This window comes from Nymphaea colorata, chromosome 7 (assembly GCF_008831285.2).
Source record: "Nymphaea colorata isolate Beijing-Zhang1983 chromosome 7, ASM883128v2, whole genome shotgun sequence".
NCBI classification, from domain to species: domain Eukaryota; kingdom Viridiplantae; phylum Streptophyta; class Magnoliopsida; order Nymphaeales; family Nymphaeaceae; genus Nymphaea; species Nymphaea colorata.
The window spans coordinates 6834227-6860333 of NC_045144.1; the positions used below are offsets into that span (position 1 = coordinate 6834227).

At 36.8% G+C, this 26107-nt stretch overlaps 2 protein-coding genes across 3 annotated transcripts; one reads left to right on the forward strand and one right to left on the reverse strand.

The window, feature by feature from the left end:
* Positions 1-1073: 1073 nt before the first annotated feature.
* LOC116257927 (acyl-CoA-binding domain-containing protein 6-like) lies at positions 1074-8622 on the reverse strand. Its single transcript, XM_031634949.2, has 12 exons — positions 8100-8622; positions 7813-7962; positions 6416-6583; positions 5531-5683; positions 4904-5056; positions 4580-4741; positions 4277-4450; positions 4100-4180; positions 3569-3752; positions 3253-3469; positions 1658-1790; positions 1074-1492 (listed from the first exon to the last, which is right to left on the reverse strand). The coding sequence occupies exons 1-12, from the start codon at positions 8305-8307 to the stop codon at positions 1413-1415; spliced, it is 1863 nt and encodes a 620-aa protein (XP_031490809.1). The 5' UTR covers positions 8308-8622; the 3' UTR covers positions 1074-1412.
* Positions 8623-15691: 7069 nt separating this feature from the next.
* LOC116257933 (cleavage stimulation factor subunit 50) lies at positions 15692-24960 on the forward strand. Of its 2 annotated transcripts, XM_031634955.2 has the most exons (14): positions 15692-16334; positions 16430-16513; positions 16613-16740; positions 18850-18922; positions 19175-19258; positions 19342-19434; positions 21477-21547; positions 21637-21688; positions 21808-21865; positions 22704-22804; positions 22932-23086; positions 23274-23382; positions 24451-24507; positions 24676-24960. In XM_031634955.2, the coding sequence occupies exons 1-14, from the start codon at positions 16236-16238 to the stop codon at positions 24829-24831; spliced, it is 1320 nt and encodes a 439-aa protein (XP_031490815.1). In that variant the 5' UTR covers positions 15692-16235; the 3' UTR covers positions 24832-24960. The 2 variants fall into 2 exon arrangements, with proteins under 2 accessions (XP_031490815.1, XP_031490816.1); XM_031634956.2 differs by lacking the exons at positions 15692-16334; positions 16430-16513 and having other exon boundaries at positions 16615-17546.
* Positions 24961-26107: the final 1147 nt, after the last annotated feature.

The following is a 26107-nucleotide window of genomic DNA, read 5'->3' on the forward strand; positions in this document are numbered from 1 at the left end:
TTAATTTTACTTGATCAACCTTTTTCCAACTCAATTTTCCTTCCAGTTTTAGAGATATTGTTCATTTAAAATAACTTGTTTATTTAAATATTGATTCCATTTTAATTTTCTTTATTATTTTTCATATATATATAATCATACCTACAATTGTAAAATTGTCATGTCCGTACCTATATCTCCATACCATACCCACTTAACCACTGCCCCTATGCTATTAAGTAGCCTTGGGCACTAAATTATTATCAACTTATATTATCTGAATCTGATTTCACGATTTGAATCCCAATTTTGAACGAAATCCTGGCAATTTTCAAAATATAAGAATATTGGATATAGCATATTTATTTAAAAGAAACAAGATATGTTCTAATCGAATTTGGACTCAGACTCGGACTTGGATTTTGATTTGAATGACTAAAACTGATTCAAAATGTGACAAGAGCATGTAAGATCCCAATTTTACATGTAGTTGGATCGGGATCCTTATCATGTCCTGGGTTCATATTGGGATTTGATGCCCAAACCCAACTATGATTTCAACTTTTCTTTTTCCTTCACAAGATCTAAATAAAACAAGACCTACTTTTAGTGAGCAGATCTAAATAAAACAAACCCTGAATGCAGAATCTGTTATTACAATAACAAATTAAAAATAAGTTATAAAATAACTTGAGATGGTTAAAATCTGCTCTTTTGACAATGCATGAGCGTTCAAGACTGCACAAATAACTACAAGCATGTTTGGGTTACACTTAAATGTCGTTTTGAAAACATTGTTTGACTCGAGAACAGAGTTTAAGGTGTGTTTGGGTAATTGCCTAAACTGGGTTTGCATAAAACCCAGTTTTCCCAAACGATTATTTTCAGAAAGGAGTGAACAACCTAGCCCTCCTCCTCCTGCTTATTTGCAGAAATCATCGTTTTTTTCTCGTCGTCCAACAACACAAACCGGCGGCCGGTCCTCGGAAGCTTGTTAAAACATCAGGTTGTGATTCTCACAAACGTCGTTCGGTGGCAATAAATACATGTCTAAACGAACGCGGTGGCAATAAATACATGTCTAACGAAGGCGGTGGCAATAAATATCAATTGATTGATGCACAAGTTGAAGTAACCTCCACAGTGCCTTCTCACTTATCAGAAATCTAGACCTGATACATACATAACATAAGGGAGCTGAAGGAGTAAATTCCTAATTCAGATTAAGCATCTACCATGCACTTGAAATCGCACACTGCTGGTCAGCAAACCCGGACAAAAACTGAACCAGCTTTCAGCTGCTACCCAAAACTCTCAGTATTTTGATCTGTTCCTATATAATAATCAGTATTAACTCATGGGCACAAACTTTTGTTTTACTTTTGATACTAGTTAATTCCTATTGCTGGTTGTCAGTCTCTTAATGCGGGCCCTCAGCATGAGCCAGCAAGTTGTTGACCATCATCATGCATCGGCAGAGCTTTTTCAGCAACTGGTCCGAGGACATCGACACCTATGAAAATGATTAATATCGTCATGCACAGCGATCCAAACACAAATTTGTATTTTCTAGTTGAAAGTGAAACTTCTTCCTCCGCATTAACAGGAGAATGCCGGAGCAGGTCTTCTTAGTCTAACATGAACCATGCACTTCATGAGAACTTTCAACTCTGCGTACCTTGTGCCATGGATGTAATAGATTCTTCTTCAGGTAGTGTAAGGCCATGTGAATGAACTTCTTCTACAGCAGGTGCAGCTTCAGGCTTTGGAGCCCCAGAAAGCACTTGGGTTGTCTCACTATCATATGAGGCCTGGGAAAGACAGGTTCAGTGTTGAAATAATCCAATGAAGGAAAAATCAACAGCCAATAGTCAAAGAAATATAAGCGTAGTCAAAGAAATATAAGCTGAAATAAATACTCTTCGAAAATCCCTTGAAATGAAAAACTTGAGGAGTTAATCATGATGCTGACCCTTGATACTTATTCCCACTCAGGAAGCTCCTGATTTTGCTTACCAAAGCTAATTTCAACGTAACAATATTCTATCTAAGACTCCTACCACATTTTTATGGAAAGCATATAGATATAAAAAGCACAGTTTCTAGCAACTACATTATTCTATTGTTTTTAACAAAGATAGCTAGTCTAAGATTAGACCATGGGACAGGAAAACCAAAAAATGTCAGCAGGGTGGACTAATTAAAGGAAAGAACAAACATGCCAAGTACATAAAATGTAGACTTCTTTCAAATAAAATTTTCGCAGGTAGATGACTTTGTTCATGTCTATCCTTTTTCTCCAATAAGAGTAGGTCATGTTTCCCATGGGTCCTAGAAGATTAGATACCCGAGAGGGTTCGCATAATTTGGAGCAGGTTATATATTATGGCACCTAACAAATGGTGTGTTATGAGGTAGAAACAACCAAAATGTCTTTAAAAGGGCAGAAGTAACATATACAAGAATTCACCTTATGAAAATCATCAAAATGACCTTATGGTAAAATGTGGGAACATGTCATATTAACGGCATAACTTAGAAAGTGACTTATGAGTCCCATAAACGCCTGTCCTTGCATATTAATTTGCAGGTGGGTCCTATCAAGTACTGTGGGGCACGCCAACAGCATTATATTATTTATACAGGGGCCCACAGTTAGATCCTCTTGAAAAAATCACAAAAAAAATATTTAATGTTTGGGAAAATAACAAATCACTGCTCAAATCTTGAAAGTTAGTAAATAAGTGTTCAACTTTTGAAATAAATTGTCAAAGAGGTGCCTCTACTTAACGAAAACATTAATTTTTGATGTAGGATGGCAAAAATACCGTTTCTGAAAATAAAAATATATTCTTCAACCAAGGAAATAATGATTCTTTGTGGGAGGTATTTTTACTATTTTAAATAAAAAATGATGTTGTTTTAGTGTGTAACTTTTCTAAAAAAATTCAAGAAAATTTAGGGAGTTGTTTATCCAAATGTCAAATATCTTTTTTGTATTTTCTATACCCTCTCTCAATACCAGGGTGCATGTATAATATCTAAAAAGATCCCATTATCACCAGTAAGAAATAAGTGAAATACATCAAAGATCCTTTAATTAGTTCACCAGTAATTCAAAATATTATTAACTCAAACACAAAGCAATATAGAGCGGAAACTAACATAGTGATAAAATTTTCTAGCTCAGGCCCAGCATGCATGTTGGTCAGTCATGCTGTGCCTTTAAACAATACATTGAAAACTAAAGACAGAAGAACCTACAACACCCACCAAGTTTTTATGACGGATGGCCACACTAGGAGTTGAATCATCAGAAAGTGAAGGATCAGCTTCTCCTGACAACTCTGGTGTAGCTGATTTATTGGCATTAGGTGGTGCATCTGATTTCGTATTCTCGGACTCTTGCTTGAAACTGCCATCAGACTTTGTCTTTGCTTTGCTGATATCATTTCCCTCTACAGCAGGACATTCCTTTGACATTCTTCTCCTAAAAGAAAGACCGATCATGTCAAATTACTGAAAGGAAGATAAATCACCCAGATACTTCAATGAATTTCTCTAGAACAAATGCAGCACACAAACTCACCTACTAACCCGGGCATGTACATCATATATGAAGCTTGGTGTATATGAAAACAATATGCCCCGTAAAGATTTTCCATCAATGCTGGTTTGAATTGCATACCCACAATGGAGAATATCTATGACAGTCGCTTCAAACAACTTTTCTTCAGCAGGCTTAGATACTGAAAGTGAATGAGCATCAGTGCCTGCATTAAGAAATATTTGAATAAACCTCAAAGCCTTGTTGTTTGCCACTACAAAGAAAGAAATAGCAGTCACCCGAACAGGAAAAGCATATCAAGCTGAGCTGCTTTGTTTCCCGTTCTGAAAAGTTAACTATCAAAACCCTGTGACTCTACGTGCTGACAAGCAATAGTTAACAAATTCAGGTCAAACTAATTCCTAGTAATAGAAAAATCTCATGGAAATTGAAGCTGTAGGAAACAGAAAATGCAATGCAGAAGATCTGTAAGTGTGAAATCTATCCTTATCCCTGCGTGAAGATCATAAGTAGACCGATTAAAAACCAAAAGAGATAAGAATTGTTAGATACCGGATATGGGATCATAGGTCGGATCCATCGGACTGACCCGATAACCTCCATGCTTTGAGATGCCCAACTCAAGCAACTTCCCTAGTTCACATGTTTCAAGGAAGAGAAAGTGAATTATATGCTACTACATGGTCAAAAAGCATGTCAGGTCTATACTGGTTAAGGTTGGCTGCTTACCAGTTTCACCATGCTTCAAATAAGGGAATGAATGATACCCATCAGGCATTTTATCAAGCTTGGGTACAAAATTTGAAGAATTAAGATGGTGTTCTTGGCGCTTTCGCTTCAACTCTTTTCTTAGAGAAAGCTTTTCCAGCCTATGCTCATGTTGACCATTTTCCATCAGCATATCTGAATTTTTGGAAGGAAATGACAAGCAACAAAAAAGAAGGATACCTGAGAATGAACAGTATGACAGAAGATAAAATAGCAAAGGAACTGTAAAAAAAAGTAGACCAAGCCAGAAGTTAATAGTTAAACCTGTGTATAGATAGTACATATCATCAAGGGCCTCGAGTTTTTCATTGCATCCTCCTATGAAGACAAGAACGCCCTTCCACAGATCCACACAATCTCCAGCTACAGAAAACCGAGCAGAAGGCCCCTGGCATGCATTTGAAATTTTGCTCCAAATACCTGTATCTGCAAATGGAAGTGGAATAACCAGAAAATAATTGCATCTGGCCTCGTAAAAATACTCCATTTCAGGCTCCACTATGGCACAAATTAGAAGAAATATAGAGAAGGAACAAAGCAAAAGTATGCACATACACCAACATAGGATGCCAGTGAGCCAAAACATACCTACATTCAGTATATGAAGGTCATCATAAAGTGTCCGATCGTGAGTAAATCCCCCAAATACAAACAAGTATTTTCCCAGTGCTACAGTGCAATGACCAGCACGAGGAGCTAAAACCTGGCCAGAAGTATTTAACTCCTTCCAAACAAGAGTATCTGTCAAAAATTGTAACATCAGTGCAACTCGAACATTTAGTCATGTATAACATAGTATCAACTAAATTGTTTTCCTCATCAGGAAGAAATCCGTTAGCATTTCTCCAGCGAAAGGCAGCCCCATATATGCATTATGACTTGTGTAGGCTCTTCAATTAACTCAGCTGATGCTTCACATAATAAAACTGACGGTTTGCTTCATAATCGAGATTCTTTAGTATAAATTGTCAGATGTTGACAATTTTGGGTTTTGAGTTAACCTTCAGGAACCTTATCAGATCCAAAGCTCGACACAGTGAGGCATGATAAGGTCCACACTAGGTGAACATACCTGTAGTTTTCAACGTCTCACGTCTTCCTCAGATTAGGAGTAAAATCAGTAGTTGCTTTGCTCATAAGGTCCACTGAAATGCTTTAAATTATGTGTTTTCTCTATATTTTATTAAGTCAGTTCATTTAAAGAAGAATTGTCACCTGCATCCAATATGTAGACATCGGACAAGTAACAGTCAGATGCATCTTCACCACCAAGCACCACAACTTTGTTCTTCCAAGATGAACATGTATGGCTGTCTCGAGCAGAAGGTGGACTTCCAGTTGTCACAGCACGTTTCCAGACTAGAGTCTCTATAGGATGAAGTGCCAAGTTAGAGATCAGATAAACTGTTTTTCAGAATAATCATATGATTGTCATGATGCATGTCATATAGTATGCAGCAAAAATCCTAATACTTCCTGAAAAGTAACATCTGATGGCTGTTTAGTTTGAACAAAAGTTTTCAAAGATTCAAAAGATTGGTTTTTGTGTGGCTGCTTAAAACAGCATGAAGAACAGCTCCAACATTCTTGAAAAAATATGGTATATAACTATATATGAATACAAACAATTCAATTTTAGATTCTCCAATAGAGATATCAGATGCCAGAAAAGACCTTAGCATTCTTTTGGTATATTAATAATGAACCATTTATAGGAGCTTGTAAGGTGTAGAATGACTCAGAAGTGCTCCCTTGAAATTGATGGTAACCACATTTAAAAACGTTAAGGGATAATCACTCAATTAAATATTTGCATCATACTGAAAAAATCCATTATTAACCACAAAACTCATAACAAATGTCAAGCGTGCATGAATCAGACCACCAAATATTTCAGCACCAAATTTATAAAAAAAAAAACAATATTAATATTCCAAAACCAGATGGAACAATTTCCCCGGAGAGAAAAGGCAGCAACATGATACTGTGAACAAGCTACACATTAACCACTTCATTGAAAGGTGATAGAATCATAGAACAATCTGTAACATAAAATCTGGTATGTAACTAGACAGCAATGTTTGTTATCAGCATATTTACCAGTATCCAGTATGTATAGGTTATTATAGTATATCTCTTCATCCTCCTCGAAAGACTTCCCACAGCCTCCAAATATAAAAAGATGCCTTCCAACAAGTGTTGCACTGTGCCCTTCTCGTGCTTCTGGCCCATCACCGCTTACAATTGGTTGAGTCCATGTATTTGTAGCTACAAATGAAATAACATGGTCAAAAAACTCAAAGTACAACACAATGGGACAGCCTCATTAAGCAAGTTAAAAGTTTTAGAGCTCAATAATCTAACAAAGGAATTCATGCACTTGTTTGAAGTTAAGCATATCACTTATCAACCTTGGACATGCACTAAAACATTCAGATACACATGGCAAAGCTCCAAATTGCTAATTCAACAAAAGAAAGTTGGTAATAACATTTTAACTTTTAAGTAACTATTAACACTCAATTTAAGCTGCAAAATACATTTACCAAGAAACAAGGTAATTCTAAGTTTCTCACAAACAATAACTGCAACAAGGTAATTCTAACAAGTAATAACTGGAAGCCTTCAGTTTGGTCTACAGATTTTTGCAGTAAGAAGAACACTATTTTGTATCTACTGTGCAAAGTCATAAATATATGGTCAAGGCAGAAACAGAACCCCAGTGGCATCCATACCTGTCGTTTGTGCCAGGTCCACATGTAGCCTAAAGCATCAGATACAAAAGTATAAAAGGATATAAAAATATAAAAGGACTTCACAGTTTGATGCAAACGTGGATCCAGATAGTTTTGTGAAAGAAACAGCGAAGTGTAGTTTGAAAGATACAAGGAATGGTGCTTCCACAAACTAACGGGAAAAAGTTGATTGACTATATACCTGACTCTGTTTATAACATACGTACGTACGTAGGTAGGTACCTGCCTGACTCTGTTTATAACATACGTACGTATGTAGGTAGGTAAGGACGCAGAATAGCTTGATTCGATGTTCCAGCTTGAACATTTAAATAATTACTACATTTTTTTTTTCTACGCCAACTTTTCCCCTTCCTTTCTGGTGTCGAGGATTATTGACATGGCACTTCATCGTAACACAAAAATAGAACAGAAGCACTGCGGTTATTCGTTGATTATATAAAGATGCAAGCTGAAGAAGCTAATTGGTTGCAGGCAATCTTGAATATACCAAGCTCAGATATTAGAAAAGGAATCAACGAAGGAAAATACCGGCTTCAGATTTTTACAACGACATTATGTTATCCACAAAAAAAAAAGAGAGAAAAGAAAAGGAAACCACATTGTTTTCGTCACGACATTTGCAACCGGTGTAAGAAAAGGAAATGGAATAAATCGAGAAACCAACATACTGGCATCAAGAACAAGCAAGTATAAGAAAAGAAGATGGGCTAAATCGATGAAAGGAGAAAACCAACATACAGGTATCAAGAACATGCAAATCGTTCAACGGATTCTGCCCGTCTGTGCCCCCAAACACAAAGAGCTTGTTCCCCACAGTCGTGCAACTGTGGCTGTCCCTTGGCAATGGTGGCACCCCCTTCACCATAGGCTTGCTCCATGTCTGCTTAACTACAGGAAAAGACAGAGTCAAAACCTACCAAGTTTCAAATTTTTCATCACATTCTCAAAAAACCAACGTCACCAGAGCATCACAAGGTTAAATTTTTAAGTGACTAACAGAAAACTAGAAAAGGAGTGGTACCCACTTGTGTCGAACACATGAACTTCATTGGTCTGGCAATTGTCCTTCCCATAACCACCAAACACGTATAAAAACCTTCCTCCTTTGATAGAGTTGCATGTGTGGCCCCATCTTTTGCCAGGGCCCAGGATGCCCCCTCTCCTGCCTGGTGATTTCTTTCCTTCCAGGCCTTCTTTAGATCTGATCAGCACATTAACCCTCTCCCACCTCATTCTCTTTCACTATTAGAAAATACCCACTTTGATTTTTCTATTCCCTCTTTTGCTTGTTATTTTGTACAATGGTCTTTCCCTTTCGTCTGTAACCCGAAGCACATCAACAACCATTAGCCATGGAAAATCAAGATTTTTCACCTGATAAAAGCACAGTCTTTCACTACGTTTAGGATTCTGCCTAACTGTGAGATAAATATTTGTATCTTTTGAAGAAGAAAATGTAGGCGGTCAGGCAAACCAGAAGCATGAAGAAGAAGGGTGAGAAAATCTAGAAGTAGGGACAGAAGGCGGTAAGAAAAAGATTACAACGGATTCATGCGATCATCTGTATGAGCTCATTAATGTTCCAAGGCTTCCACGTATTAATTAACACATTGGTTACAGTCGTACCAGGAAAAAGGAAAACCCATTATTGCTTTTGCTGGTTCTTCTCTTTATCATATTTGAAAATATGTTTCGTATAGTTGCGCTGCTTTTTCCTTTAATAGGCCTCCAATCTTACCCACCCTCTTTTTGTAACAGAACTTCGGAAAGAAATTGGCTTTAGATGCACCTCGTAGTTGCTTGACTGATTTGAAGTTTTCAGTCCTAAAATCAGATTAACGGTCTAGATTTAAAGATGGCTGGACTCCGCTTGATGAGTTGATGGTTCGTCGGTTGGGTCCACTGGGCTTGGTCAAATGAGGGATAGCTTTACAAAAAGTAAGTCCAGTTAAATTTCAAAGCCTTTTACAGGCTTGACTATGAGTCTATGGTTTTGGGCGCAGTTTTGAAGGATAAGAACCTTCTTTAAGTTACAATTTTGAGAACTGCTTTGAATTGGGTTCTAGGGAGAGTTTATATTATTAACTTGTTTAAGCATGAGAAGTCCATGTTATCTGACAACTTGTAAGGTTTTTAATTAAATGACTTCTCTTTTTCTCGCGCATCAGGTACTTTTGTTAAATTGTTTTTGTACCTTTTAAACTCGATTTTTTCTTTGTTAAAAAGTTTAAAACGGTATTTCAAGATAGTTGTAATAATACTTGAGAAAAAAAAGGGTTTCGATCGAAACCCTTCTTTCATCTTCAGTCTTCACACTTCAGGGTGGCGGGCAACTTCTCCCTCTCTGGCGGCAGACGACTTCTCCCTCTGGCCTCTGCGATGGCGGGCGATTACTTCCTCTCCAATGGCGGATGACTACTTCCTCTCCAGCGGTAGCAGCCGATTACTTTCTCTCCATCGGCAGCAGGCGACTACTCCAACTCCGGCAACATTTCACAGTTCCCAGATAGAACCGTCCGTTGGCACTGTTTTCCCTTGTTCACCCCTCCCTCCAGCGATAGCAGCCCGCCTGGCCCTGTCCGACGGCGAGAGAAGCCCCATTCTGCCCCGCCCTGTCCGGCGGCAATAGAAGCCCCCGCGACCCGCCTTGCATTGCCCCTGTCCTCCCCTCCCTCCGGCGAGAGCATCTCCCGCCGCCGTTGGACCTTGCGTCGTCTGAGCCCGCCCCGCAATATCCGCCCAGCCCTGTTTGCATATGTCCTCCCCTCCCTCTGACTAGAGCAGCCTCCGCTGTCGTCCCCTCTGTGTATTAGCTAGGCACAGTTGCACGTATTCATCATTCATGTATTAATCTGAGCAGCGAAAAAATGCATAGATGAATGAATGTAATTTATGTGATGGATTTATTATTCATGTGCTCCTATTATTTTTTATATACGTAGATAACGAACCAGTAGATTTGATTAACGTTTTTGACATTATCTTAAGAATACTATATACTTCAAAAAAATTCAGTCACGACGCATCAGGTAGCATTATTCTGCATCACATGGCTTCACAGGATCTGTGTATCTCTTCGCATCAATGCAATATTGACGAGTGTTAACAATATTGTTCGCATCAATACAATATTGACGACCTGCTTTTCGAGAATCTCACCTATTTTATGGGAAAATGGCCAAAACGTAGCGCCATGATTAAGATTCACGCGTCCGCAGAAGCTCTGCGGCGCATCTACAATGGGAGTACAACACGGGCATGTCGCGTTTAATATCTATCTCTCTCTCTTCAATGAAGACAAGGGTGCTGGTGACACAGTATGACAAGCCAACCCAACTTGCGGTCAACACAGATCTTTGCTTTTTGCAGGTGAATAATGATGACAGAGCTCTTGAGCATGCATTTGCAGAGAAGAAATCAGCAGAACGATCAAAAAGATCTTGCAGCTGAGATGATTAGACTGTAAAGGCACGGTGGCAGTTGCCCGAGCGCATGTAGGGCCACCTAGCTTCTCTCTTTAGCCTTTTTGCTTCTCTCTCAGACACTCTTTCTCTCTCGATTTGGATTCTTATTCTTAGCTGCCGTTGCATAAATAGAGTGGCCTTATTATTCTCTCTTTCTCTTTTTATATATAATAGATATATTTATATTATGATGAGGGCAGTTTTCAATATCACAGATTAGAGCAAAACTCTCCTATATTTGTCTGTTTTCTCTCTGTCTTATTTTTTCTCTCGCTTGTTCTCTTGTTCCCTTCTCAGCTTTTTCTGCTCGCTGCTACTCTTGGTGCTCCAATCGTTCCTTGCGTACAATCTAGAGAGACTACTGGTGAACGTGCTGGGAAGCCTGAAGGACTCGCGTACATCAGAAATCCCGACAATGATTCCTTCGTTTTGGCTCATATTTTCAATTTTCTCTCCTGAGTTTTCTCTCCTCCAATGGAGGATTCTGAGGTTGGTCTTGTGCAGAACCATCTTTGACTCCAGTGATTGACAGCCAAACACAACAACATGCCCACGACAGAATAAAAGAGATCTTTTCTTTTTTTTTCCTTCTCTCTTCTTTCCTTGTGCTTAGTGGGTTCTAGCAGTTGAGCAGCCATCTCTGGTGGCAAAAATTTGTTCCAAAAAATTGGTTCCATGAACTCTACATCTCATGATTCTACCGTTCAGAATTGTGTCCAACGTTTGCTAGCTAGAAAGGGAAGGGATTTTAAAGACTTGGATTTCCATCCCCGTACTGTAGGCAATAGTGGGATTCCAACATTTCAAACACGCCCTACGCTCCAAGTTTGCCAAACACAACATGGTGATATCTCAAAGTAACTCGTCCACATAAATCAAACACAATGCCAACTTGAAAAAATAGCCTTGTATTCATTGTTCCACCTATTCCAGAATTAAGATTTTGGTGTTAACTGTCCCAAAATCTTAATCCTGGAACATGAACCACTACCCTGGTGAAATGTGGATGCATGGAGTGAATTCAGAACAGTGGGAGCATTTTCACAAATTTAATTAATGGTATTTTTCATTTGTCAAAGTATAATGAAATGGCTTCGATAATCGATATGGAAGCGTCGCCAAAACTGCGCTTCCACATCGATTAGACCGTCCTGTCATAAAAGGATGTTCTTCCTCCCTGCCATGAAGAATCTTCAAATTGTGAGGAAAGGCTCAATTGAAGAGAAAAAAGGATCTAATGTACTGCCAACGCCAAAAGACCATCTCATATATGTCCCGACACTAGAGTTGAGTTTGTTTCACATCTGATCTCAGATTGAATTTAAATTCGGACCTCCTTTCATCGACTTTAAATTCATGGTATTTAACATGTAAGGGACCTCCCTTCATCCCACTTTGAATTCATGGTTTTTAAGTATAACATGATCTATATTACCGTGATCCACTTAATTTGTTACCATTATAATATAACTTATACATATACATATATCAATAAATAAGAGAGACAGAATCAGGTCACTCTATTCATTCATTTATTTATGCAACGGTAGCTAAGAATCCAAAATGGAGAGAGAGGGAGAGAGAGTTAAGAAGAAATAGAAGGGGAATGTTATTGGTGGTTTTTAATTGGTTCTCTTTGCTTTTGGGAAATTTTGTGATCACCTTTGGACGTGGTTGAATTTGTATTTTTTGGTGGGACCCTAGGTTCGAGGTTCGAGTGAATACCACTAGTGGTTTCACTCTTGGGCTTCGACCCAAGGTTTGGCGAATCTCAATCTACCTCCTAGTAGTTTCAGTTTCAACCTTAAAAAGGCTAAGAATCAAGACAATCATTTCATTAATAATCTCATTTATAAGTTCTTGAAGATCTCTCACAATTTTCAATATGGGACTAAACTTTTGAGTTGTTACAATAACAACTCATTTGTAGAAATTGTAAAGACTCGTCATCAAGATTAATTGTATTGTATGTTTGATTGACATAAGTGATAAAGACACTTGCATAGCTTGATGAGTTCTGTCGTTTGTTTGGTATATCTTGGTCTTTAAGAAAATGCTTCCTTTTTCCTTTGGATGTAGGGAAAATGAAGGATTGACGTGAAAATCATATATACGTTCAAATATTCACAACTCACAATAAGCTTGAGTTATAAATGGCAAATCTTTGTTCCATTTCTGTTCTAACTGATCAAGCACTGACGTAAACAAATTTAGTTTCCTGAAATAAGTAAAAATGGGTCTTACCATATTTTTAGAAGCTTAATCAATAACCTGGTTTTTGTCATCCAAACAAAACCAGGTTTAAAGAGTTAAAACCTGGTTTGGATATTGTCATCCAAACAGACAAACCTGGTTTTCACAAAACTTGGATTTCACAAAACCTGGATTTTTCATAACCAGGCTTTAAGGGGATATCATCCAAATGCCCCCTAAACTTTTTGGCTTGAATTTTAAATTTTTAGTAACAGATTTTTTTTTTATTGAAGCGTACCTTAGTAGATTAAATTGATTGAAAAATTCGTGCATAAATCGATATATAAAATCGTTTAATTAATTAATTAGATAAAATAGGTAGCTTCACTAAATAAAGCTTGGGTTTCATTCTAAATTTAGAATCTTTATATTATTTTGAAACATCTTTCAATTCTTCTTTTCTGTAAATATTTATCAAAAATTAGTTTGTTGATTGAATATTTAAGATTTTGGTCAGCATTAAAATGTTTTTTTATTAATCAGACAATAGTTTCTTTGATAAATAATTTTTATAGTTTTCGTATTTTTTTATATTAAATTGGTATGTTCAGCGTTAGTTTTTATATTTTTTAAACAATAACGAATTTTCTTCAGTAAATATAGTATGTATTTTTTATCACATATATCATTTCATATTGAGAATCCTTAACTTAAGCGGGTATATATTATTCAGTAATAAACAAATACATTGTTCAAATGAAACTTAATTAAAATTTTAACAAGACAAACATATAATGATTTTAAGTTTCAAATAGTGTTTGTAGCAACAATTAGGTTATTATTATTATTATTTAAAATTATTTATATTATAATAGCTCATATTAAGTTAGTAAAATATTAGTTTGTACCAAGCTACTATCTTCAGTTTTTTAATTATTTGACTAATTTTTTATGAGTTATGCATTTTTTTCATATTAGACATATTTTTTAATGTTGATTTTGTATTTCTAAAAATAATAATTTTTACATAGATTTTTGCTGTTTAAAGTGCCATTTATTTCCTGTTAGACAAGTATACTGTTTAAGAAACCGGCTTAGTTCATCAGGTTAATTATAATGTTTGTTTGATTACATAAAGCTTATTTAATTATACAAAATAACTAATAAATGATTCAAATAAAATTATTTCTTAAACTTTTTGTTGTTTTCTATGAAAATTTAGGACTGATATATTTAATGTGATGTCAACATTTTTTATTAATTGATTATTTAGAATGTCTTCGGGTGAGGAAGATGTTAACAACCCATCACTCAACAAGACCCAAAGGAGGGTCTTAGCTTGTGAACCAGAGTGACACACTCCCATCTTTTAAAGTTTAAAGAAGTAGCATCAATGAAAATCAAATAGGCGATGCACCTTTTACGTGTGCGCTTGCACAACCAGCTGTGCAATGCCCCTTGAGGTGATTTAATAAAATGCTTTGCTTAATGCCTTTTATATACAAATTTCAAATGAAAGAAAAAATCCTAGTTATACTGATTTTGAATAAAAAATAGTGTTTGTGGCAATTACTTGGTTGCTGAATGTTATTAAATTTGTTTATATAATACAACCTCTATATGGTTATGAAAATTGATAAGTTTTCATATGTCCCACTTAGATTTTCGCAAAATCTTGATCTGTATATTAAACTTGCAATTTTTTTATTCTTTTAATTTATTAATTAATCTTGTTTCTAAAATACTAGTTTTTTTATATTAATGCTATTTTTATACTGTTAGTTCTCAACTATAAACAGTTTGCTGTTTTATACTGTTTCATTTATGTTTTGTAGACCATTATTTTCCTTTTTATTTTGATTAACTAATATAATATTCTTGTAGTTTATTTGATCCCAACAATCCAATTGCTTAATGGAGTACACTTGTTTAATTAACTAGTAAAATTCTGTTTACATAACAAAAAATATATTGAAATATCAAATTTGTATCTCAAATATTAATTATTCTTTTACAAATAAGTTTGTTTTATATTATGTTAAGGTTATTCAAAAAATAGTAGTTTTGTAATTCTCATTAAAGTTTTTATATAATATTAGCTATTTGTTTTAAATAAGTTAAATTTTGTTGAGTTTGTGTGGTTCATATTCTAATTAAAATTAACTCGGTTTCTAATGGAAAAAGAACCAACGACTTCATCGTATATCATTTGGTTTTGAACTTTGATATGCAATTTACATTATTTTATTAACAACACCTTAAAGTTAAAAAAAAAAAACACACCACACCGTGGTAACCAATCAATATCGGACATTACTTGCCCGGTACATAAACTCGGGATCAGTTCTGATATTAATTGAGAGAGTCAAAATATATAAACTCGGATCAGATATCACTTATTGGAGCCGGATATCTAAGTTCACAAAATAATTAATTATCTTATCAGATATTTTTTTAGATCTGAATCCATTTCAAAAACCGATCTAGGTTCATAAATTTATGACGTAACTTTCGCTCCATTTCAAACGTAAGATTTTCAGGTTTTAAACAAAAAAAATTGAGATAAATTCATCAAACTCAGTAACATAATATTTCATATCTATTCCCTAACAAAATCTAAGAGGAAGAAGGTAGGCTTCAGTCTCTCACAAATGAAAATCTAAAATATATCTAAATTTTATTTCAAATTCACATCTAAAATTGATTTTTATTTTCTCATTCCTATCCATATCAACTCAATTTAGAACCGACACACTAAAAAAAAGATTAGATATAAATATTTATTTAAAACTAAATTCAGATTTTAATCTCAGCCTGGATATTTTTTAAACCAAAATGCAAACCCTTTCTCGATCGGATCAATTTTTAATCGTATGTTAAATTTTTTCCTATGTCCGTTTTTCCTTTTTGTGAAATAATTGAGTCGAATCCAATTCAATGGACATCCATGTCCATGGCATTGGCACTCCTTCAGGGGAACAGAAATGCGGTCGAGGATGACCGTTCATCCTTTTAACCTATATCTTGTTACAGGAATTCACGTTGACTCGACTCAAATCCGGCACCGGTTCGTGTTCCTCAGCCTAAAAATGATTTGCCGCCAAAAATTCGGGCGGCGGTGAGAAACGGTCGTCTGGAAAACGTTCAAAATTGAGGTTTAGGGTTTTGGAGATCTTCCTCCTGACATCAGGTTTAAGAGCTTTTTTTGAAAATTCGGAAGACCTCGGATAGGATTTTGTAGACTTTCCTCCTGAAAGTTCAGAAAACATTAGGCTTGGGGTTTTAGGGATCTACAGTTGAAAATTCTGTAATAATTGAGTTAGGGTTGTGGAGATCTTCCTTTGACAATCCTTGAGGAAATTAGGGTTTGGTTCTAGAGATCTTTCTTGTGACAATTGCTAGGGGATTGGGGGTCCGGGGTTTGGGTATATGCCTTTTGGAGATCAGGATTAGGGTTTAGTTGTTCAAATTGTTCCATATTCGTTTCTGGTTTGCTCGTCGGCGATGGAGACGGGTTTGGAGCAGACGTTACAGGACGGGAAGCTCTTTCGACAAGTAAACGCCTTCATTGTCGCCCACCTCCGCGAGCACAACCTCAACCAGGCAATTCTCTCTCTCTCTCTCTTCCTCTGTGCAAGAAAGTGAGAGGAAGTCATTTTCCTTTCTGCGTCTTTATGCCCGATGTGTCTTCCTTTCAGGCGGCCACTGCCGTTGCCACGGCGACGATGACTCCTTTGGACGTGGAGATCCCTTCCAACAAACTTCTCTTTCTAGTGTCAAAGGTTACGGTTCTCGAATGTGCTAAAGGAGGATCACTTTGTTTAGTCTTCTCTTTCCTTTTGGCTTGGGACTCGAAGGTGAAATTTCTGAGTGTTTTACAGGGTCTTCAGGTGGAGAAAGATGAACTGTCGAGGGGGATATCTCCGGCATGTTTGGCGGATCCTTCAGCAGCAATCTCTGCTGGTTATGGATCTGCACCTGCTCCCCCGAGGAGTTCTCTCGATTTCAGGTCCGGATATGGGATTTCTTCCACCACGATGCCTTTCTTCTTTTGTTTTTTGATCCCTATCCTGAATATGGGATTTCTTCCACCATGGTGCCTTTCTTTCTTTTGTTTGTTGCTCCCTATCCTGGACCAGTTTTTTTGCATCCAATAGTGAATTTTCTGTATTATGTGATGACTATTCATCTCTTTGATGAACACATTCTGATAATGATCATGAGGATGGTGATGTTGGAAACCATAAAATGTATTGATCTTTGTATACTTTTTTCCTTCCTTTGTGAAGCTGGCATTTGGCCTGGGCGGGGGTTATAATTAGAAAAATTGATCAACACTGTGAAATTCTGGCCCATCCAGCTACTTTTCAACGGGAAGAATATGGTGTTACAATGTCCAGTCAGATGTATGTGGTATAGGCTGACTTCCATCACTCAACGTCAAAACAGAAGTGTGTTAATTTGTTTAGTTCCAGATCCAGTTACATTGGATTCTGATACACTTTTGTCTCAAAGAAGCTGGGATTCTGATTCAAGATATCCTTGGATCTGAAGTTTCTGGTGGCTTCCAGGACCTTGCTGCCACATTATTGTTCACCTGCCTCTGCAGTTACTTGGATCTGAGATCTGATGCCATTAAACACAACCTTGAGTAAAAATAGATGTTTGTGAACACATCTGCTGTTGGTTAATGGGCTTCAGTGAAGAACATTCTTTTTCATAATGGAGGAGCTTTTTAAGGGCCTCACAAATGCAGTTTCTCATTCCAAATACTTCAATCACCTATTTATCAGTATTACTTCCAAATTCAAGAAGGTGACTATCATAGTTAACATATCTTTTATTTCAAAAGTAGATCTTTAAATGATTTCTGCAGAGTTCAGACTTGTTGAGTTAGTTGTCTTACTTTTTGTTCTGCTCAAGTAAGGTGTGTATGATGCCATGCTGACTTGATTATTTCTTCCTTGTTCTGTGTGTAGCCTATCGTGTACCAAATGCTTGTTATTTGTATGTAATCATTTTTCAGGTTGCTCAGATACTATTTTGCGTGATTGCTGGCTGCATCAGTTCCAAAATACTGGGGTGCATATATTTATTTTACCAAAATTCCTGTGTTGGTATCCCCTTCCAGCATTTTCATTTTTTTTGGGGACAAATCTAAGCATATGGATGGGCTTGGAATGTCCAGAATGTATGAATGAAACAATAATGATTTTCCAATGTGTAGATAGGATTTTATAACCCACAAAGCGTAGGTGTGTTGATTTTGAAATCTTATAAATTTATGATATCTGATCTACACAAGAAGAATCACAATGTCCTTGATTCTTACATTTTTGTACATTAAAGATATTTATATGGTTATATTTATCATAAAAAAAAGTTAAAAGTGCCGGATAGGCTGAAGGCACTCCAGGCAGTAGATGTAACATATCACTGAATGTAAGCCCCAGTCTATGTATGCTTGAATGTGTGTGTGTGTGTGTGTGTGAGAGAGAGAGAGAGAGAGAGAGAGAGAGAGAGAGAGAGAGAGAGAACAATTGAATACCCTAAACCTCTTATAGTTGTATTTTTGTTTCCATAAATTTTTAATGCAAAATGCGATAACTGGTCCTGGTCAATGTTGATCCAAGTTGATTATGAGACAAAATGGCCTAGTGCACACCAAACTGCTTTGACTGCAAGTTCCTAGTCCAGCGAGCACTCAAATATGGTTAAAAATGGTTGGTTGCGGTTGACATCCAAACTGCAGCTGTCTTTGGTGACTCCCATTTGCCATACCCATGCTCCCATTGCATCTTGACCCAAGCTTACTCTTTTGGCAGGTACAAATGACATGGATTAGATACTATAAATATTCTCTCATAACCTGGGACTGTCATGATAATAGAGATCTTAACGATAGTGTACAAAAAAGCATGCTATTGTTGAGAATGCATCTTTATGCCTTTGATTGCATCCTTTATTCTATTATTATGCGTGTTTCATGACCATAACTGAAATATGTTTAATTAACACCTGAGCATGCAAATACATCTACTTCTAAGAATTTGTCTTATCATTATTCCTTTGAGATAGGTTGTTCTGAATGCTTACTTAGACTGTTCTGCTAAATCAGTGCTGCACTGGATACAAAAGGTTCTTCAAAGAGCTTTCCAAAGCATGAAACACGACATGTATCAGAACATAAGGTAAATATGTGAAAGAAGATGAATGTTACTTTGGTTTGAAAAATTGTTAAACATCTGATGCATAATGTGGCTTCCTCATTGTAGTCTATTTAATACTCAATGTCTTCTAGAAGACATTATGGCTGAATTTATGCTGCCTTATAAGCCACTCCACTTTTGATTTACCTTTTGATAGTGATCGTTGATGGGTTAGATTCACGGTCTTAGCTTATGCATGGGCCTTAACACTATCCTTTTTGTTATATACTGTAGAATGTTGCAAGATGTGCAAGATTTAGTCCTGATGGACGGTTTTTTGCAACCGGAAGTGCAGACACATCAATTAAACTTTTTGAGGTCAGTGACTTTCTTGAGGAGGGAAATCTTATTCTCTTATTTTTTTTTGTAATTCAAATGAATTGCTTTTGTTTGTACCATAGGTTTCAAAGGTCAAGCAGATGATGCTGCCAGATTCAAGTTCAAGGGATGGTCCTGTTCGGCCAGTTATACGAACATTCTATGATCACTTGCAAGTATTTCCCTCGAAATCCTGGGGTGGCTTCCTCTTGGATAGGGTTGAATGATAAAATTGGTCTTCTAGTTTCATGATCCATGTTTTCATGCTCATGTATTTATATTCTCCTATTTGTGGTGGCCTTTCCCAATGACCCTTAAGCACTTCCTTTAGTTGAAGTCTTAACGAGGCTAGAAATTCCCTGCAGCTTTATTTGCACCTTGCTTCATACTGATGGGTATTTCTTGGAGGCTCATATGAAATATGACGATGGTTGTTGGCATATTTTCATTTCTTTCAATAAATAATATTTGTTGAGTGTGAGCATTTTATGTGAATAAACATGCAATGCTTGTTGGTGCCTTTTTTAAGCAGGTTAACAACATATGCATGGAATGTGCCATCATATTGGTTGAACTTCCAAATCACTTTGAGTGGCATAAACTGTAGGAAAATACTGAAGGACAGTCTTAAGGGATTGTTTTAGGTACAAGGTGACTTAGGTTTCACAGTTGATGTAGTGCAAGAATGTGATCAATGGTTCTATTTTGTTGTGAAGCTGATGAAGGGTCATGCTTTCATGGGTTAAACTTAGCTTTGAGGATGATTTATTTTCATGCTTCCATCATTGCATCTGCCCTTGCAATTGTGCTACTGATAAGACACAGTCTGCTGGAGGGAACTTGGACGGTACTTAGAAGTAGCCATAGGCAGGTCACTCTTTATATTTTCACTTTTTTGTTGTATTAAAGGTGGATAGTTGTTCCTGTTAATTATGTATGTGGTATTTGGCTTTTCAGATAAGCTGAATGATTTTACTTGGCTAGTGGTGTAAGTCATTGTCTAATAACATGTAGCAAGAAGGGCCACTTTAGGGAGGAAATGGACTCTACTGTCCTTGTGCCAAAAATCCTAGGCGTGTTTGGATGACACCCCCTAGAAAGTTTCTTTGCAATCACTAGTTTTGTGAAAAATAGTTTTTTAATCATTTTTTACAATTTTGTTAATAACCTAGGGATGGGGGAGAGGAGCAGATATTCAATCCCCTTTGAGAACCAGGTTTTGTCAAAACTGTGTTTTTCTCAAACCCAGTATTGATGTCAACCCAAGCACTCTAAAAATGTGGTTCTGCCTCCAGAACAGCATTTTGGAGTGTCATCCAAACATTCTGGCGGAATCTTACTTGTCTGGTGAATTTTTGTTGCCAACTTAAGCTAATTATAGTGGTTGGTCCTCATTATTTGCAAGTTTAGGTGAGAAGGTTATGTATTTCTGGTGTTTGGAGTAAAGCACTCACATTTTTTTGGTCATTTCATGGACATCTCAGCTTCCTGTTAATAAGATTATTCATCTTCTGTTTTCTACTTTGTCAATATTTTGTGCTTGCATGCTTGCATACATAAATCTCATTATGAGCTTTTCTTTGTTTTCTATCTACAAGGTCCATGGTGATTTGCCTTGATGACAACTCGAAGGTTTTATTAGTAATGAAAACCTTTTTTGCTGGATAATTTTGTCTTGGACTATGGCATGTTCATCTATGGACATATGTTCTCCTAAAACAGCAGAAATTTCTCATGATGCAAATTTTCATACTTGTTGATCTTTGTGGAAGCTTGTTGGATGATTGATTATAATTTAATTAATCTCTATCTTAAAATTGCGTTGTGCTTTGAATATAGGCAAGCTGTCCAATGCTTGATGAAGGTCAATTGTCAAGAAGTACTTTTCAGGTTCAGAAAATCTTAGGGCTTAAAATTCCTGCTAGATGCACATGAAAACGAGTATTCAATAGAGCTGGCTCTATATTAATTGAGTAATTGGCGTATTCATGGTATAGAAGATAAGTTTTGTGGGTAGTGGAGCTCTAGGAAGAAAATGGATGTATGGTTGAAATGAAAGTATGCAATTTCTGGTTTATTTGATGCTACAGGCTGTCTATCATATATTTATATGTGTGCAGTTTTCCCCTCTTGGAAGTTTTCTATCTACAGTCTGATGCATTAGGATTTCATTAAGTATTCTCTTGATCATCTAATTTCCCGTTCTGTTCACCTGCAGCCTATCAATGACTTGGATTTTCATCCTCAGAATATGGTCCTAATATCTGGGGCCAAGGATCATACAATAAAGTACTTTTAGCTTTCTTTCATAGATGGTTTCCTTCGTTAATTAGTTACATCATCAAGATAAATGTGGAGCTCTAATAGTTCTTTTTCAGGTTTTTTGATTTTTCAAAAACCACGGCAAAGAGAGCTGTCAGGGTTATTCAGGTTTGAGCTGTCTTCACCTCTTAAGATGTTGGTTAGTTAGGCGTCAAGGAAACAGATGCCTATGTTGGACTTTGTTCTAAAGATTTTTCTCTCACATTCTTTTTGTGATGTGGACTTAGGACACCCATAATGTGCGTTCTGTATCATTTCATCCTTCAGGGGATTTTCTTTTGGCAGGTAGTTATGTCCTCCACTGAATTGTGTCCTTGTATTTCAGTTTGTTAATTCCATGTTATTGGTGAAACCAGGACAAAATTTCTAGTGCCTGGCCTAACATGTTTCAGCATATGAGATCTGAAACAGAGTGAAATGTAAAAGGAATATGATAAATGATCACAAGGACCTCATTTTCCGTGATTTGTGCTGTTTGCTTTTGCTTTGGACATGCAATTCTCTGCTTCAAAGTTCAAACATGTCAACATTTTTAAAATGGTGAGCCTTTTTGGTAGAACTTAATGAAGAGAAAGAGGTCTTATTTCTTCAGATGTAATCATAATTAACCACAAGATCTTTCTGCTGTTGTCTTAATGCATATTGTTTTTGCATCTTTGCACCTTTTGGAGTTGTTTAATTTGGAGTCACACAAAGAATGATTTTCCTGCCAATAATTTGATGAGAACAAAATTATGCATACACTAGATAATGGTGGTTATGATTACTGATTTGTAATATTAACTGGATAGTAGAGCTTACCAGTACATTCTTGTGCAAGTTAATCTTTTAAAAGGTTCATCTAGATATTCATATGCACATTTAAACTCAAAATTCTCATCTGGAAATTGAATTGAGATGCAGCTGAGGTGGTTGTATGATGTTATCTTGTGAAAGAGGGTACAGTAAATAGGAAAAAATTCTTAGCCACTTTACAACTTCTATACTGCTTCATTTTCATCTTTGTGGGAACAATGAATCAAAATTTGGGTTTCAGTTCCTTTGCTATCTTGATGTCATCTTATTCTTGAATCTCCAGAGATGTAGTCGGGTCCTTTGGTATTGATATAGGTGTATTCTGCAGGTACAGATCACCACATTGCACATTTGTATGACATCAACACGTTCCAATGTTATTTGACGGGAAATGCCCAAGACATGAATTCTGGTGCTGCTATCAATCAGGTAATTAGTTGTTTCACTGAAATCTAGTTGAAAGTGAGCTAGGACATTTGCTCAATCATCTGTTGTTCAATATGGTCTATGTGGATTGCACAAATGAACACTCAATATACTGCATTTGGGACTGTAGGTCCGCTACTCCTCTAATGGTGGAATGTATGTGACAGCTTCAAAAGATGGCTGTATTCGAATATGGGATGGTGTAACTGCTGAGTGTGTACGTTCGATTGTAGGTGCACATGGGTCAGCAGAGGCCACAAGTGCGAGCTTTACCAAGGACCAAAGGCAAGTTTTGACTCACAAATGATTTACTTAGAATCTCAGTTTAGGTTATGGATTAGTTTTAAAACTATTGACTAGCTTGGTGGATGCATGCTTAAAGCCTTAAACTATCCTTCGTTGAAATTGGTTTCGCAATTTTGCAGTTGGTTATGTTTTCTATTCTTGTTAATTCCTCAATTTAAATGATTAGGTATGTCCTTTCCTGTGGGAAGGATTCTACGGTGAAGTTGTGGGAAGTGGGAACTGGCAGAGCTGTCAAGCAATATATTGGAGCAACACACACACAGCTGCGTTGCCAGGTTGGTCATTTTCTATTGATGGGATTTCTCTTTCTTTTTTTATTATTGTGGATAATGTATGTATAACCTATGTCACATAGGTACGGGTAGGGGTGCTGGTACGGGTACTGGTTCGGCCTATTTTCAAAAAACTTGGGTACGGGGGTACGTGTGTGTGTGTATATATATATATATATATAAACATAAAATAGGAATTCAAAGAAAATAACGCATTCATGATTCAAAATTTATAGTTTCTAAAGAAGAAACTATTGAAAAAAATATGAAAACACAGCTTTGTATGTGTTTCCTGAGTGTAAATGGTGTAAAGAACAAAACTGAAATCATAAATTTTGGATAAGAAAGGACTCGGTCAACTTTGATCGAGTCTTAAATTGGACGGATACAGTCCTGGGTACGTTGACCGTACCTGGTACTGTTTGACCGATACCCAAGAGGTACCCAGGACAGTACCAGTACCAGCACCAGCACCAGTGTCGTACCTGGCCGGTATGGGTACGCTGCCTTTACAGCAGTACCCATGTGACAATGTGTATAACAGTTAGTAGCAAGCTGAGTATTCTGGCTTGTGTTTCAGCCTATTCGTTGACATTCTTGAAGATATGTTACCTCAACGAATCAAGTTTCTCTCGAACATGACCTTTCTTATGTGTCATACCCTTCTAAGTTAGACAATCTGCCTCCGAGTGTATTTTGACATGACCTTGATCATGCTGTCCAGTAATTAGTTAGGGCTTTCTTGTTTGATGAAAAGGGTTATCTGATGAAAACAAGTTAATCAGTTCAAGAAGCATGTCCTAGAAATTGGTGGGGCTGTATTTCTCTTAACATGAAATGAGCTGGACTTAGATATCCTGGTATGTGCCGTGGTATATCTTAATGGATTGTTTTGACGTAGCTGTCTGGTGGTTGTTTTCATGTTTTCATGTCATCTTCGACATATCTTTCTCATTTAGCTTTGATCAATCCATAATCTCTTTATCATTTTAGGAGGCCATATAGGTTTAATGACTCACGTAAAGTTGTTTTGGTGTAAGTTGCTAAGAATTGATATCCTTTTATATGCAGGCCGTTTTTAATGAAACAGAGGAGTTCGTTTTGTCAGTTGATGAGCCAAACAATGAGGTTCGTATGTTGGGCATGATGATGCTTAAGCAGGAATATGATAGAGCTTACGAATTTAACATTTTACTCCTTTGTTTTCTTGGATGTTATGAACTGATTAAATTTAAGACCTTTTAGCACCTGTTTCAGTAATTGTCTAAACTTGTTACAATTGATCTGGAATTGCAGATTGTAATATGGGATGCTTTGACCTCTGAGAAAGTGGCAAGGTGGCCATCTAATCACATTGGTGCTCCACGGTGGCTAGAGCACTCGCCAGCAGAGGCAGCCTTTGTTTCATGTGGGACTGATAGGTCAGTTCGGTTCTGGAAAGAAATCCTGTGAAAAACAGTTCCATGTTTGCAGGGAATATCAATTTAATGAATCTGATCCAGGTTCCTGTACTATGTTATTTTTCTGTCAAATTAACTATTAAATTAAGTATGATTTGAAAATTTTGAGCAAATGATGACATTTCTTCTTGTTCTTTTGTGATGTGAAGCCAACAAGGATTTAGTGCAGATGTGTTCACCAGAAATTTTGAACAATTGATAGGTTGGGGTTACACATTTCAGTTGGATTTAACTGTGTGGTTTGACAACACCATAAACTGTGCCTATTTCATAGTTAAAAAACTTGATATTTCAAAGTGATGGAAACAGTGGACTTTGGATTTATAAACAAGCATCTATTGAGAAAATTTGACATCCTACTTGCTAGATGCATGTCAGTTCTATTGAAGGATAAAATGCATCCTTGCACATCTGCAGCAGATAGGATTCTTGTAGGGAAGTGAATAGCCTTGACCTTTTTGCTTCAGTCGAAGGCTTGTTGAAACGTGTCTTCCAGTATGTTTCTATAAATTCCGAAAATATAGCTGGTCGATCAGATAGCGTAACCTAAACTTGGTCTTGTTGATATAATATGCGCAATACGCAGGAACGCATGTTATCCTCTTAACTGTAACATTTCTTTCTTGCTTCGATGGGCCAGTCGGATTTGGGTGGCATGATGCCAGTCCAGGCCAAGATATGCACCCAATGTTTGCATACCAGAATCTGCCCGTCGGTAGCATATTTCAAACATGAGACTCTTTCAGTCTGCCGTGCTTCTTATGATCTTATCCATTGTGTCTCAACCATACTAATTGGACATTTATCTGCTGTACTTAAAACTAGCTTGAGGTTGGGAAGTGGCTTAAGGCACTGCAGCTAGAACATGAAGGTTTCATGAAAAATCTGAACTACCTTGTTTTCTTTGGAAGTAGCGTAACATATCCTTCATTATGTCTGGCTTTTGTTGGAACGAAGCACAAAATTGATGAGAACTGTGAGATTAATTTTGCCCTGCAGCAAAAGAGCAATTAATTGAACCGAGTGGGTTTCGATTCTTTTGGTACGTTTGTCGAGTCACTAAGCCCTTCTATTTCAGACTAATTTCTGCTATAGTGAGCAAACCTAGGTGTGTTATTATAAATCAGTTGAATGTTAAAGTGGTCTCAACCGTATTTATAGACCATTTCCGATGCAAACTTGCGGGAAGTATAGACCCTTATTGGCCAATACATGGAAGAATATACGAGAGTAAACTAATTATATGGATCCAACTATCTGTGCTTTGA